Source organism: Ricinus communis, chromosome 8 (assembly GCF_019578655.1).
Source record: "Ricinus communis isolate WT05 ecotype wild-type chromosome 8, ASM1957865v1, whole genome shotgun sequence".
NCBI lineage: Eukaryota > Viridiplantae > Streptophyta > Magnoliopsida > Malpighiales > Euphorbiaceae > Ricinus > Ricinus communis.
The window spans coordinates 16,163,226-16,176,563 of NC_063263.1; the positions used below are offsets into that span (position 1 = coordinate 16,163,226).

Below are 13,338 nucleotides of genomic sequence, written 5' to 3' on the forward strand. Positions count from 1 at the left end.
TAAAAAATTAATTTCTTAAAAAGGAATTATTTAGCACAAAAGTTGTAATTTCTTTCTTTAGGCCACCATAGCTTATGATCCCAACTCCTTTAACACAAACTATTTTATTTTCCATCTGTTAATGTAACATGCAAGCTTAGGTCACCATTTTTCATACTAAGCTAACCTAAATTAGCCTTTTCAAATTGAGTACTTACAAATACCAATTGTTATTTTTTTCGTTATTTAAAAACTTTAAACTTATTGACATGTAATCTCATATAGTTTTTAAAATTCAAAACTATCTACTAAAATAAATTATATTATATTAATTTATTTTTTTTATATTTTTCATAATTATTTATTTTAGTATTATTCAATGAAATAGTTTTCTTTAAATATTTATTGCTAAAGACACGAGGATGTTTAAGACAATAATATTTTCGTTAACAAAACAGAAGCTTATTACTAAATTATACTAAGAGAGAATAAATAATAACTCATGCACAAACATATATAGTATAGGTGCAAGTTTATTTTAATTTTTCTTTTTTTAAAAGGAAGTACCTTTTTGACATATTAATTAATAGAATATTCCTTGAAGTTCTAATTAGTTGACAGAATTAAAACTTAAAGATTGATTCATAGTCCCTCCATAGTCTTTACTTTTTCTTTTTAATCCATTCCAGATTACAGTATATTTTTTCAATTGTTGATTTGTCATTAACATAGATATTATTATAGGCAGTTATTTTATATTTTACATTTTATATTTTTTTAAATAATAGTTTTTATAGAAAAACTCAATAAGCATATTTTTAGAGAAATACTGATAAATATTTATTGATATAAAGTAAATAGATTAATTTATTAAAAGTGAATAATTCTTTTGTGGAATGCAAGGAATAATATTAAAAAAAAAAACAATTTAATTGAACTCAACTTACAATTACTTCCGCATTGATTTTTTTTTTTTTTAAATTGAGAAAGAATTGGAAATTGTTATTGCGAATAATGATGATCACCAACCAATTTGTAAGTCAAATCAAACTAGTATTTGATTTGAGACGTCCATACAGTTCTGTTATTAAAGAGGGGGAAAAAAGAAAGATGCCCAAACAGTAAATGTCTCCAAAAGTAGGTTGACAGGGGAATATTAATTATAAAGCTTTTTCAAATAATACTTATGTTAGACATATTCCCCTCTTTCTTATAAGTAAAAAACAAAACAAAAAGAAAATAAGTAACTTAGGTAAATCTTTTCACATAATAGAAAATATAATGATATGCATGATTTATATATTCACACAAAACTTAGAAATATGGCTTCATTTGGCAAACTGTCCGTTAATGACTGTTGACATCAAATTACAAATATGATATGCTCCAATGGTTGTGATGTGATCTAAAAATCTAAGAAAGATTATGAAATTGGATAACTCAAAAGACCAAGTCAGTGAGGATCTGTTCTGTGTCTTTAGGGAGCATTTGGATTTGAGGAGCTGTGATTGTGGTGGCAGGGCATATTTGGTCTGCTAAGAACATAGCTATTCTACAACTGCCAAGTGGCTCTGGTCATCAACTTTCAATAACTTGCATGGTATATGCATATTATTCTGACTCTATTCTTTAACCATCTCCAAATGGAACGTTAAGGAGAAGTAGATTTTACTGGCAAACATTCACTTTAACTTCACAGACAAAAAGGTGCACCATATCGTGTAATGCACCATATCGTGTAATGCACCATAGTTTCTTTAAATTTTTCATTCTTTTTTCTTTTATGGCATGGAAACCTAGAAGAACCCTGTCAAAAACAGGGTCTTTTAATTACTGAGGTAAGACAAATAATGCTGTAAAAAGAGTCACATGTAAGGTCTGTGTGAAAAGATATATAATGAATATCAACTAAAGCTGCATTTTCAACATGCATCTTTGCAAGCCAGAATGAAATGAAAGCGGCCCTACTATTAATTTCATTTCAATTTTTCTGGGTCAAAAAGAAAAAAAAGAAAATAAATGTCCATTATAAAAGAAATTACTATAGTTAGCATATTTGTTTGGACACGTAATGGAGGGACAATGAATGGCATGTGCTAATGTAATAAAGGAAAGAGAGGATGCTAACATGGATATTACCTCAGCTGGGACCAAAATTAATGATTGCAGAAAGCAAGTGAGCCGTTCAAGCAAATCGCCTGTCAAAGCAATATGTCCAAATTTACCAATTTGGGTTTTAGGCAGTGTGTTCACAAAGATGTACTGCGAGTTTCCTATTCAGAATCTACATATAAACCGTTTCTATCAGGGATCTGAAGCTTCTCCTGTAAATGTATATTCTCCACCCTATGTTGAGTGTTCAAGGAAAGAGGGACTGTGTAACAAGTGCTAGCTAAATTTTTAACATGGACAAATCAGCAAATAGGAGAAATATCCTCCAAGACATCATTGCCATGTCTGCATAAACCTGCTCATCTCCGCTAGTGCAGATATGATAGTATGTGAGCATTTCCGATCTTGCTTCCAGGAAGGCCCAAGATATTACTATAAAGCTCAATAAGAATAGGTTTTAAGTTACAAACCGGCCAATATCAGTCTATAAGGTACAACAGTATCACAGAAGATGTAAACTTCCCATTCGTGTAATTAACTTTTGACCAACAATTACTAAATGCTAAGAACAGACAATAGTACTATGTGAAATAATACATTACAGAATAATAGAATCCAATGGTTAGTTTCTATGCTCTAATACATAGATCCCGGTATCTACCATAATCAGAAGCTCGCTTATATGTGGGAAAGAAAAAGAACTAGTACATAGAAATTGTTGTTTTAATTAAATGGCTGATCTTACAATTTTGAGGCAACAACAAGAACACGCAAGTATAGCAAACCTTTCGGAAGGAAAACAGACCAAGTTGGTGCTAAACTGTTAGCATGTGCAAATTCACAGTGAGTAGGGAGGAAACTTGTGAGACTTCTATAAAATAAACGAAACTAGTATACATGCAGTGTTGCAAAAATATTTTGGGATATCACCATGAAAAAGGGCTTGCTCCCAACAAAAATATCTCATTTTCAACATCTTTCACCCATTGACAAACCCTGTTGCAAGTCTTTATTGCCATAGCCTGCATATTCAATTTAAACAAAAACTTCAGCATTCCATCTAGATTATTTTACTCGGTGTGTGATTCATTGTCCAAGGACAAAGTAACCCAGATATTTAAGGATGTATATAAATAAAAAAACTTAATCTAACCAAATGTAAAGGCAGTGCATACAGTATAGAGGATTTTAAATTTGTGCCCTATCCGTTACAATCTTTACTACATGCAGTTTTTCCTTCAGAATAGATTGTTATTGTAGAACGGAATTATCTAAGCTTATCTTACAAGTTAGTAGTGGGTTGTGATTTACATTAGGTAAATAAGGCTAGCCTTACTACCTGGATGCATAGGCCTAAAGTTTAGATATCAGTTGAGTATGTCCAGACTTTAAGAAAGTTGAAGAATAAGTGTCAGATATATGCATCAGTGAATGCCAAACCTTGTCTGCTAGGGGATCAAATGCTGCATATAGTTCAAAATCTGGGGTGACCCAACAGAGTAGAACTGTAACAAAGAAAGACACAGAAAAGAACAAAAAAGAAAAAAAAAATGAGAATCCACCTTGACAGCTTCTGAATTGAGCATAAAAACAGAACATTTTTATATGCAACTGAAACAAATATCAAGTAGCACAACTAAACCAAACAATTTCAGATACCACAAAGGTCTATTGAAAAATATATTCCCTCTGTCCCATAAGGATAGCTCATTTTCCTTTTTCATTTATAGTCCACATTACTTTTTGAAAGGATAGTTAATTTAGTAGTTTCCTAATATGATGTACTTAATGTGCACCTTTATCAACAAACATACCATTAATTTAGTAACATGAACCATCTATTGTTAACGGAGTAATGAGTCATCTAATTTAAATGTAAGGATGTATTAGTAAGAGACTGAGCAAAATTTATTGCTTTAACTATATTAACTGTAATTTATATATATGTGAAATGAAAGTAGGCATACCTTTGTGGGAGGGGAGAGTATTAATTATGAATACAGAATAATTTGCGAAAATAACATTGTCATGGCTCAAAAATTGTCAAAAACTTTGGCGAAATGCATTTTTAAGCCCTTGACTTTTCTAGTTCTATTTTATTGAGCCCTTTATTTTATTTTTTTTCATTGATTGAGCCCTTGTAATATTACTTTTGCTTTGATTAAGGACCCAATAGTCCTTAATGATAGCAAAAATAAAATAAAGGGCTCAATATAACAACAAAAAATCTCATGATATATGCGTAAGTTCTTAATCCAAATAAAAATAAAAGTACAACTCAATAGAACAAAATAAAAAGTCATGAGCTTAATAAAATAAAACTGAAAAGTTAAGGGGCTTAATAATAGGTTTTTAACCAGAAACTTTCTAATTAAGCACAGAAGTTATTGCTACTACCAACATCTAGTAACAAATATGCAAAGGTAAAATTTCATGGTAAAGTACAATGATGCTACTGAGACATTCTCCAACTAAGGTAAAAGCAAATAAGAGCAATTTTTAGTAGAATATCAATTAAAGACACTATTGGACAATTCAAACTTATTTATGCAGAAGCCTTTTCCAGACAAAAAACAAAAGAAGCAGAAAAAAGGAAATTGTCTTGCATGGCCATTGTTCTGTCCAAATTAGTTATATTCCTTTCTTTTCAGTTCTATTCTTTTTTTCCCTCAAGCATATCAATCAGAAATGTGAATGGCAGCAAGCAAAACACTTGAAAAGCCTATGTTTATCCTGAGAAAGATGTAACATGAGCAAATGAGCTAAAACAAAGAATAATAAAAGAGGATTTTAATAAAATAAAAACAGTTTACCATAATTCTCATCTCTTCTAAACTGAGTCTTGTGTGGACCATTCGCCTTATCATGCATGGAAGTATAAAGCTTTTGGTAAGCTCTATACAATCTGCAAACAGGAATAGTTCCTCAATTTATAGAATTAAATTCCAGAACCATCTATACCATGAAGAAATGTCAAAAGGAAAAATCTGATGAAGGCCAAAGGATTCAGCAGCATTACCTTTTCTGCTGTTGCGGACTGTTAATCGGTGATGAAAACTCGGAAGATACATATTGATCCAGATATATACTGCGGTACATAAAATGCCAAAGCCCAGCAGGACCACCAATGCCAACATATGATTCCCTGAATCTCTCAGGAGAATCAGTTGGTAATTTATATTGTCCTAAATGGGGAGAAGCAGTCCCAGAACGAGGCAATGGATCACCAGGCAGATCCTCAACACGCATCCCACCATCTAACATTGATCTCTGAACTTCACTAAGAACATTGGACTTCAGAAGAACCGTTTCAATACGAATCCTGTAAAATTTGTCAAATATTTTGTTTACTCCACAATAAGCTAACAATCAATATCAGAATAAGTATCTAGAAGCAATATTGCATTCTATTTCTATCATGCCGTACTGTCATGTTAGACATTATCCACATCATGCTAAATATAAAATATTTGAGGCAATTTAGCCATTATATATAGATCACATTTAAATTCAAAAGATATCAAATAGTCATACAGATTTCCCTTCAAATCTTTCCATCTTGGGAGAAAACAAAATGTGGGACTGCAGTTTCTTGCTTTTATCCCTCAGTTAGTCCAAATTAAAGAAAATATTGAGTCTCTCTTCGATTATTTTCTATACTTCTCTCAGTACAAATTGGTTATTGAGTTAACCTGCAACTGGATTTACCTGCAATCCTTGAGATGATAAAATGCATCTGAACTAGTAGTAAGCAGCATCAAGTATGTGTCGACCTGCCACACAAGAGTGCAAGTGATATGTCATTCCCAAAGGCACTCTGATAATAAAGAATACAATTCAAACCACTTAACATAGAAGAAAAAAAGAATATGATTAAGGGTCAATAATTTCTCCTAGAACCATAACAGAAGCATTGAGAGTATGGAGTTGGCTGGATATATATAAAATAAACGCTGTGAAATTAAATTTGACTCACATCAAGATAATGGACATAAGCATACAAAAATGCCATGGGATTGTATCTTGGCAGGCAAATTGGTGAGAAAGACTCAGATGTTCTGCATAAAGGCCCAAAAAATGTAAGATTACACTCTGAAAAGAGTTCAGATATCACAATCATGCATCAATTATGAAGTCACAATAGAAAGGAAGGAGAAGAATTTTGAAAAAATGGAGGAAGAGAGTGTCAAATCACAAATTTCAAAAGCAGAAAGAAACAATGTTAAGAAAAGTTGGGCTTAACTGCGCAGAAAGAAAAGAACAGAATATTGGTCTTATTCCAACTATTTTAATTATAAGCTGATTAAGTCAAAGAAAAGAAAGAGCTTTGAAGATACTGGGATTTTGCTAATAAGATTTCATTACCAGTGTAATTTACATCTCTAAACCATTCTCATTATGTATTATTACATACTTATCATGTCCATATCTGGTCACTAACAGAAGAAACAACTCCTATTACCTAAATGATTCTGATGACATGATAAAGTTGGAAAGCAGCAACATGTCATCAGGATGAAGAGAAGCTTTTTGAGCACCAACTAGACTGACAACCTGAAATTGGGTTTAATGTTATAAAAACTCTGGCTAATATAAGCAGGAAAAACAAACGCTAAAGAAGGTACTGCCAATAATATAAAGATGGACAGAGGGATCAAAAGGGGGAACAGTGTGTATTTACCTTGTGTTTGCACATTAATATTGCAAAGAGGACACCTGAATCAGCAACATCTTGCAATATAGCTCCTGCAGCTTGCCTTGTTGCATAAGCTAGTGGAAGACAGGTGTATGCATGAAGAAATGTGGCTGAATTCCTAACAAATGGAAGAAGCAAATTCCCTCAGCATCATCTTATTTAGTTTAGAGGCAGAAACACATGGAAGTTCCACTATGCAACTTGCTCATAACTAGAGAAAAGTCCACAGTAGAAATGAAACATGTAATAATGCATCCTAGGCATTTCAACTTGCTTATGTGAAAGGGAAAAATTATAAAACCTCATAAATACTAGCAAAACATATCTCACAAAGGAGGGAGAAAACAGAACATCTCTTATAGTTCAAGTATCAATAAACACTTCAAGCATATAATAGATGGGATAATTCAACTGAGGCTGCATAACTGTAGTTGTCCCAACACGTATGCCACGTAAACATAATAAACACAACTATAACTTTTACATATGGCAATTTTTTACTGTAGTTACATCATATCACTAACAAGAGAAGTTATGCAGATATTACTATCTTGTTTCTAAGTTATCTCTGGTTTCTATATCTTCCAGATTTCTACATTAATCATATACTTTCTACTGCAACACAGGGATTTTCTTGTCCTTATTTAGTTTGATGCACAATAATTTCTAGAGATATGTGTGCTGCAAATTCCATGACCACGAAGGGTTATATTCTTTGCTTCAAAAGTTCATTAAAATTAATAAAGCTAGAAAAAGGGGGTAAAGAAAGAGCTGAACAGTCGAAACGAGGGGCAATTTTTTTTAATTGATTACACTCCAGAAGAAGTAGGCATTTGAAATGAGGGCAGAGAAACAAACCAACTAAATGAATGTATGAGAGATGAAAATACAACATCCGTTCCTCCAAGCAAGGGTGTCATATCAAACTTCGGATTCTTCTCGAAACATCTATTCACTGACTTTGTTAAAATGAGTATCATCTGCATCCATGTCAAATTAAGTTTCACAAGGAAAAGTGCAACTGTATGAAAATTACCAAAAGATAATTACTATAGTAAGTGCAAATAGTGAGAGAGGGAATCAATGGCTACCTGACCATAGATAAGCTCCAGTTGCCCCCTTAGTGATTCATATGGTTCTTCTGTACAGCTGATGCAAACTAAGTAAATTGGTCCTTTCACAAGAAAGACTACCTAAACAAAACAAAAAATTTCACATGATTTGGCACCTCTATGTACGCTAAATCTCTTTCATGCATCCACTAAGAATATCTGATTTTCCAATAAAAGCATGAGTAGTATAATAGGTCTGATGAGGCAGATGTTCATCATTTTTTCACTGACTGGAGAACTTGGACAAGATAGTTTAATGAAACACAAGCACAACTACTAACTAGTAGGAGGCTTTGAGAGTGATATGTTTATGTTTAGCTCTTTCTTATTATTTTTCTCTTTTTTTCTTTAAATGGTAATTCCAAAGTTAGATTACCAAGAAGATAAAATACTGTACACAAACCTGGTGCTTTCCTGCCCTAACCAATCTGACACGATCCCCCCTGAAAAACAGATGATGAACAAATTATGGCAAGTTCTTGATAGGACTAAAAGTAGAAAGTCTCCAACTAATGGGTATTGAAATGACAAGAAATCTTAATTTCATGTACCCATTCTCCACAAAGGAAATGATGGCTTGCAATGTTGCTGAAAACCCTGCTAGCTTGTGCTCATCACCATATCTGGAAATTGATAAGAGAAATTGAACAGGACAAATAAAACACTGAGCAAAAGATATTAAATTCAACTCTATTCTGTTTTCAGGTGGATAACAACTGTGTACTTGCTTTTATGTAATCTAGAAACGAACCTGGAATATATTGGTTTCCCGGAATTACTCAATATAAAAAAATGCTTCTTCCTTTTCCTCCATGAAATGGAAGCATCATCCTGCACTTCATTCATTAATGAAACAAGACATAATGTTGCAGGAGTCCAGTGAGATTGTACTTTTTGACATAAATGGCAGCCACTGAAATGAATAAATGATAGAAATATGTGCATGAACTTTCAAAAGATACATGTCCATTAAATGAAGTGTATCAGAATCATGATAGCCAATAAATGATCACTGACACATGGTGTGTGACTTATAAATGATTATACCAAATCCCCATTTATGATTTATCTGCTATTTTGAGTGAAACAGAAGTCTGGAAGGGAAGGGTGCTCTTCTAAAGCCTTTAGGTATGTGAGAAATTGTATTTGAGTTTACTATCAGCATCCACATTATATGACTGGTCAAAGGAAAACACTGTGTAATCTCTTGATCACAGAAAAAAAAAAGGCGTCAAAGAATTACTATCGCAAACAAAGTGGCATATAATTAGAGCTTTGTATTCTCTGTCTCTTTTTCTCATCAATGAAGATTTGCAAACTATGAATGTATCATAGCAGACCAGCAAGATAGCAGTAGCAACAGAGTAACTTTTACCTCTTGCTCCCTTTTCAGCTTCTAACATTGCTCCTAGGGTTTAGATAGTATTCCACAGCTCCATTAATTCCTCTATTGAAAATTTTCTAGAGAAAAAAATGGCTGTTTCATCAAATCAGTACACATGTCGACTACTCTATCTTGTAAATTGAGTATTACACAACCTGTGTGGCAACAGTTAGTGATTTATTATTCTGCCCCTTTTTATTAATGTTTTATCACTTTCCTGAATGGAGGTTTACCTGCCAAATAGAAACAGAAAGGAACAAATCTTCCAGTTTACATGTTTTAGAGGAAAATTATTAAACGACCACTTATAGAATCACAGCGAAGGACTCAAAAACTTAAAAGCTAACAAAGCATACTTTTACAGACAGCTATAAATATCTCACAGAAAACTGGAACCTCGGGTAACATATTAAACTGAAAGTTATTATAAACTTTATCTTCAATGCTAATGCCAGTTTTCCTCACATTCATAAGCACCCAAAACCCATCAGAGACATAAACCATAACAAAAAATAAAAGACCTTAATTACACTTCTACCACAAGCAATTCTCATTGCAAAACAACTTATGTTGAATGAACAAATCTTTTGAGTCTGCGGTTAGATTTTAGTATATACAGAGATACTCAAACTTTTTTTTTGGACAAAAAAAGATTCAAAAGTATCACCGGCCGATTAACTAGGTTAATGCACTATAAAGATAAAACCTGAAAACTATCAGAAATATCATTGAATTCATAAATAAATTACAGTACCTCATCGACATGTCGCTTCCCAGGCGTCCAGGCTGTTTGTGAGTCCAAGACGGTATTATCATTCGTAATTTCCTGAATTTGATCATCTTCACTCGCATCGCCAATTCTGGAAGCACTAGAGGCACTACTACTGCCTCTCTCACCGGCGTACCCGCTACTGCTAGGGCTTGACGGTAAATCCACTTCCACCTCCGAATTGTTTCTCCTAATGCCGCTTTCTTCGAGCTCTATTATGTCTTCTTGAGCTTGAATTTGAACGTCACTATCTTCTTCGCGACAACCGTTCTCGTTCACTGATCCATTAACCGCTTCTTCATCGTTTCCAGCGTCGTCGTTCTCAACGATGTTATTGGATTCTTGAATAGTAACCGATCCGAATTGGGTCTCGAGAGGCTTAGGGTTAGGACTGGGATCGTCGCCGCAGGAGGAGCTTGAATCGGACGACATTTATGTAAATTGGAGGGTTTTGATTGTCTCCTTGAAGGAGGAGAGGAAGAAGCGAGTTATATTTCGAAGATTGGAGGTCGTTGGAGCCCCCTACTAGTCGTTGATGAGAGTGATTTGGAGGAGTGATGGTCTGACTGGTTGTTGTTGGTTAGGAAATTTCGGATTTACTTGGATCCGAGTTTCTGTTGTTTCGGGTACAGTTGGAAGACAATAAATAAAATAATAATGATAAGAAATTACAAATGCAAAGGACGAAATTCAATTTTGTTATGTTCTTGACTGGAGGCATCTATTTAGTCATTTTGTACTTATACTAATTCTTTCAATTATAGCTTCACATAAATGACTCACAGTATTTATGAGAATTTCATAATAGTAATTTTAAAATTTGAGTATTTCTTGTTGGCATTTATCAATGTTGAATTGAATGATAATAAAAGTTTAATTATTTTTATCAAATATCATTAATTTTGATTCAATTGTTTTTTTTTTTTTTTTTTGCCTAAATGCATATTGAATTCTAGAGGATAATGATTCAGTCATTTGACACTTTATTTATAAAATTTCTATAATATTTTAATATCTTTAATATATAACTAGTATGGATATAAAAACTAAATTTAAAAATGGGAAATTATATAATTTCCTCTTGATATATCCATCTATAAAATTGATGTGCCATAAACTTTTTCAACCTTACTTGACGTTGATTTCATGCGTCTTTGCACTGACACGTGGAACATGTTGAGAATTCATTTAGCCACGTACGAGAATTCCGGAATCACGCCTTCCATATTGTTTCAATGTTTGGTTAAAAATACGTGAAAATTTTATATATTTTAAATAGTATAAAAGTTAATTTATTATTTTATATAATTAAATTTATATAAGATATTTATAGTTAAATTGTATTTTAATAAAGTATAGAATTATTTAGATGAATTTTATATTAATAAACGAATATATTTTATTATTTTAATTTTATTATTTCTGTTTTATTTTATTTTTTATATTTTTTTAAATGTAAATTTATAGCATTTATAATATCGTGTATATGAATAAATTTTCATCAGATCCTTAAACTATTATGGGGCATATATCCTATAGTCTCTTTATCATTGTATCATATTATATGAGCATAAATATTAAATACGACAATGTAATCTGTGATTCAGCCGAACCAGAGAGTTGTTTTGTAATCATCTTTTGTAGAATATGATTTTGGTCACTACTCCGGCAAGCCCTTTCCCATTCCCGTCATACAAAATTCCTAATTTTTTTCTTTCCTCTCGCAGCACCCACTTGATCAACACCTCCCTTTTAACAAACAGCAGTGGAACTTTTGCTTCTTTAGTACCCCATTAGCCTTATTCTAGCTCCTCTGTTAACCCCAAATCTACAGATATATACCTCTCAAGCATAAGGATGTGATGTGATTCGATAATAGGCCTCCACTGTATTACAATCTTCAAATATTTTCCATATTCCTCGCATTGCAGCGGCGAAAAGGAAAGAAAAGAAAATATTATTCTCAAAAGCCAACTTATTGTCTTATGAACAGGCCTATAGCGGAGGACTTTTAGCAGTAACTGATCTGGCCTTACCCACAAGTAAGCTAAACCACTTTCGGGCCTTTTACGAGATTTGTGTGGAATTGAGCCAAGAGTCCAACATCGAGCCTTTATAAGAGTGGACGAGCACCTTGTCTGCTTCCACATGGGCCCTGAGATGCAAGAAGGATGTTGGGCTTCTTGACCCTTACACGTAATGTAACTACATGATGATTATGGGTACTCGTGTTGAGGTTAGAATCGGACGCGAAACCCACATCGTTTAGTTATATTCACTTTTAGCCCTAATAAGAAAATACCACGCAGGCGGGATCTGATAAAATTGGAACGGTATAGAGAAGATTAGCATGGCTCCTTTCTTTTTTCAATCTGACCTTTTCTAATTAAGAATAATCTTCCATTGTCAAGTATCAGGGCTTTAAAAATTCCTTTGCAATTGAAGAGCTTAGTTTCTTTTGCAGAAGCATAGTAATGATATGTATAGCTATAATATATGCCTAACTCGACCTCAAAATTATTATTATAATAACAACTTATTGTCCTAACTCGATCGGTAATTTGAGATAATTTTAAAAGCAGATTTCATAATTCAAATTTTACCAAATTATATAAATAAATAAATAAGATAAACTATTAATTCAACTTGATCAGACCAATCTCATGTTTTATGTGAAGCTGGGCAGCCAGTGCACTCAGTGACATGCTAGTTTACTTTTAAGAGGTTGGAAGGTTAACAGAATAGCTGTCGAAGGTAGTCTTAGTCACATGATTCCTGGAAATCTTTGAAGTGGTTGAGCAAAATTGAAGCACTTTACAAGAATTCTTCCTGCTAATACTATCTGCATATATCACCTAATTTTTAATTGCATTAAGAATTTTTCATATATGTTTGTATAATTTTGACTATTTAATTCAAAATTAATGCTTGTAATCATTCTCAAGTGAATGAATTAAATTGATTCATTTCATAAATGGTCACGGCTATGAATAAATTTTAAGTCATTGTTGAATAGAGGAGTTTAAGATAAATTTATTTTCATCCAATTAGTAGTTTTATTAATTTAATAATGTAATTTTATTGGATAAAAGATTATTTATCATTAATTATTTTAAAAAATTGTCATTGTGACGATCTTTAAAATATTTAAACAAACATTAATCTTTTTTTTTTTTTTTAAATCATCTTTCTCTACTATCCATGAATGCAATATGTGATAATACATATTTAATGGCACATAATATTTTTTCATAACACCGTATGTTCCTTTATTTTTTTAAGGTTG

General features: G+C 32.5%; 1 protein-coding gene across 1 annotated transcript; it reads right to left on the reverse strand.

Moving 5' to 3' along the window:
• Positions 1-2,593: 2,593 nt before the first annotated feature.
• On the reverse strand, positions 2,594-10,924 carry LOC8261010 (vacuolar fusion protein MON1 homolog). The gene is made up of 14 exons (XM_048378074.1): positions 10,038-10,924; positions 8,651-8,730; positions 8,451-8,522; positions 8,303-8,342; positions 7,879-7,980; positions 7,646-7,767; positions 6,773-6,905; positions 6,554-6,645; positions 6,068-6,149; positions 5,800-5,864; positions 5,111-5,413; positions 4,905-4,996; positions 3,532-3,596; positions 2,594-3,113 (listed from the first exon to the last, which is right to left on the reverse strand). Exons 1-14 carry the CDS (start codon positions 10,482-10,484, stop codon positions 3,018-3,020), a joined length of 1,791 nt encoding a protein of 596 aa, XP_048234031.1. The 5' UTR covers positions 10,485-10,924; the 3' UTR covers positions 2,594-3,017.
• Between the last annotated feature and the right edge of the window lie 2,414 nt (positions 10,925-13,338).

Excerpts from the sequence above, each read along its gene's own strand:
- LOC8261010 (XM_048378074.1), bottom strand. The coding sequence starts at position 10,484 with ATGTCGTCCGATTCAAGCTCCTCCTGCGGCGACGATCCCAGTCCTAAC. Across the intron at positions 7,981-8,302 it reads TTAGGGCAGGAAAGCACCAG|GTAGTCTTTCTTGTGAAAGG; the intron begins GTTTGTGTACAG and ends TGTTTTGTTTAG. Across the intron at positions 6,906-7,645 it reads CTCATACATTCATTTAGTTG|GAATTCAGCCACATTTCTTC; the intron begins GTTTGTTTCTCT and ends TCCATTTGTTAG.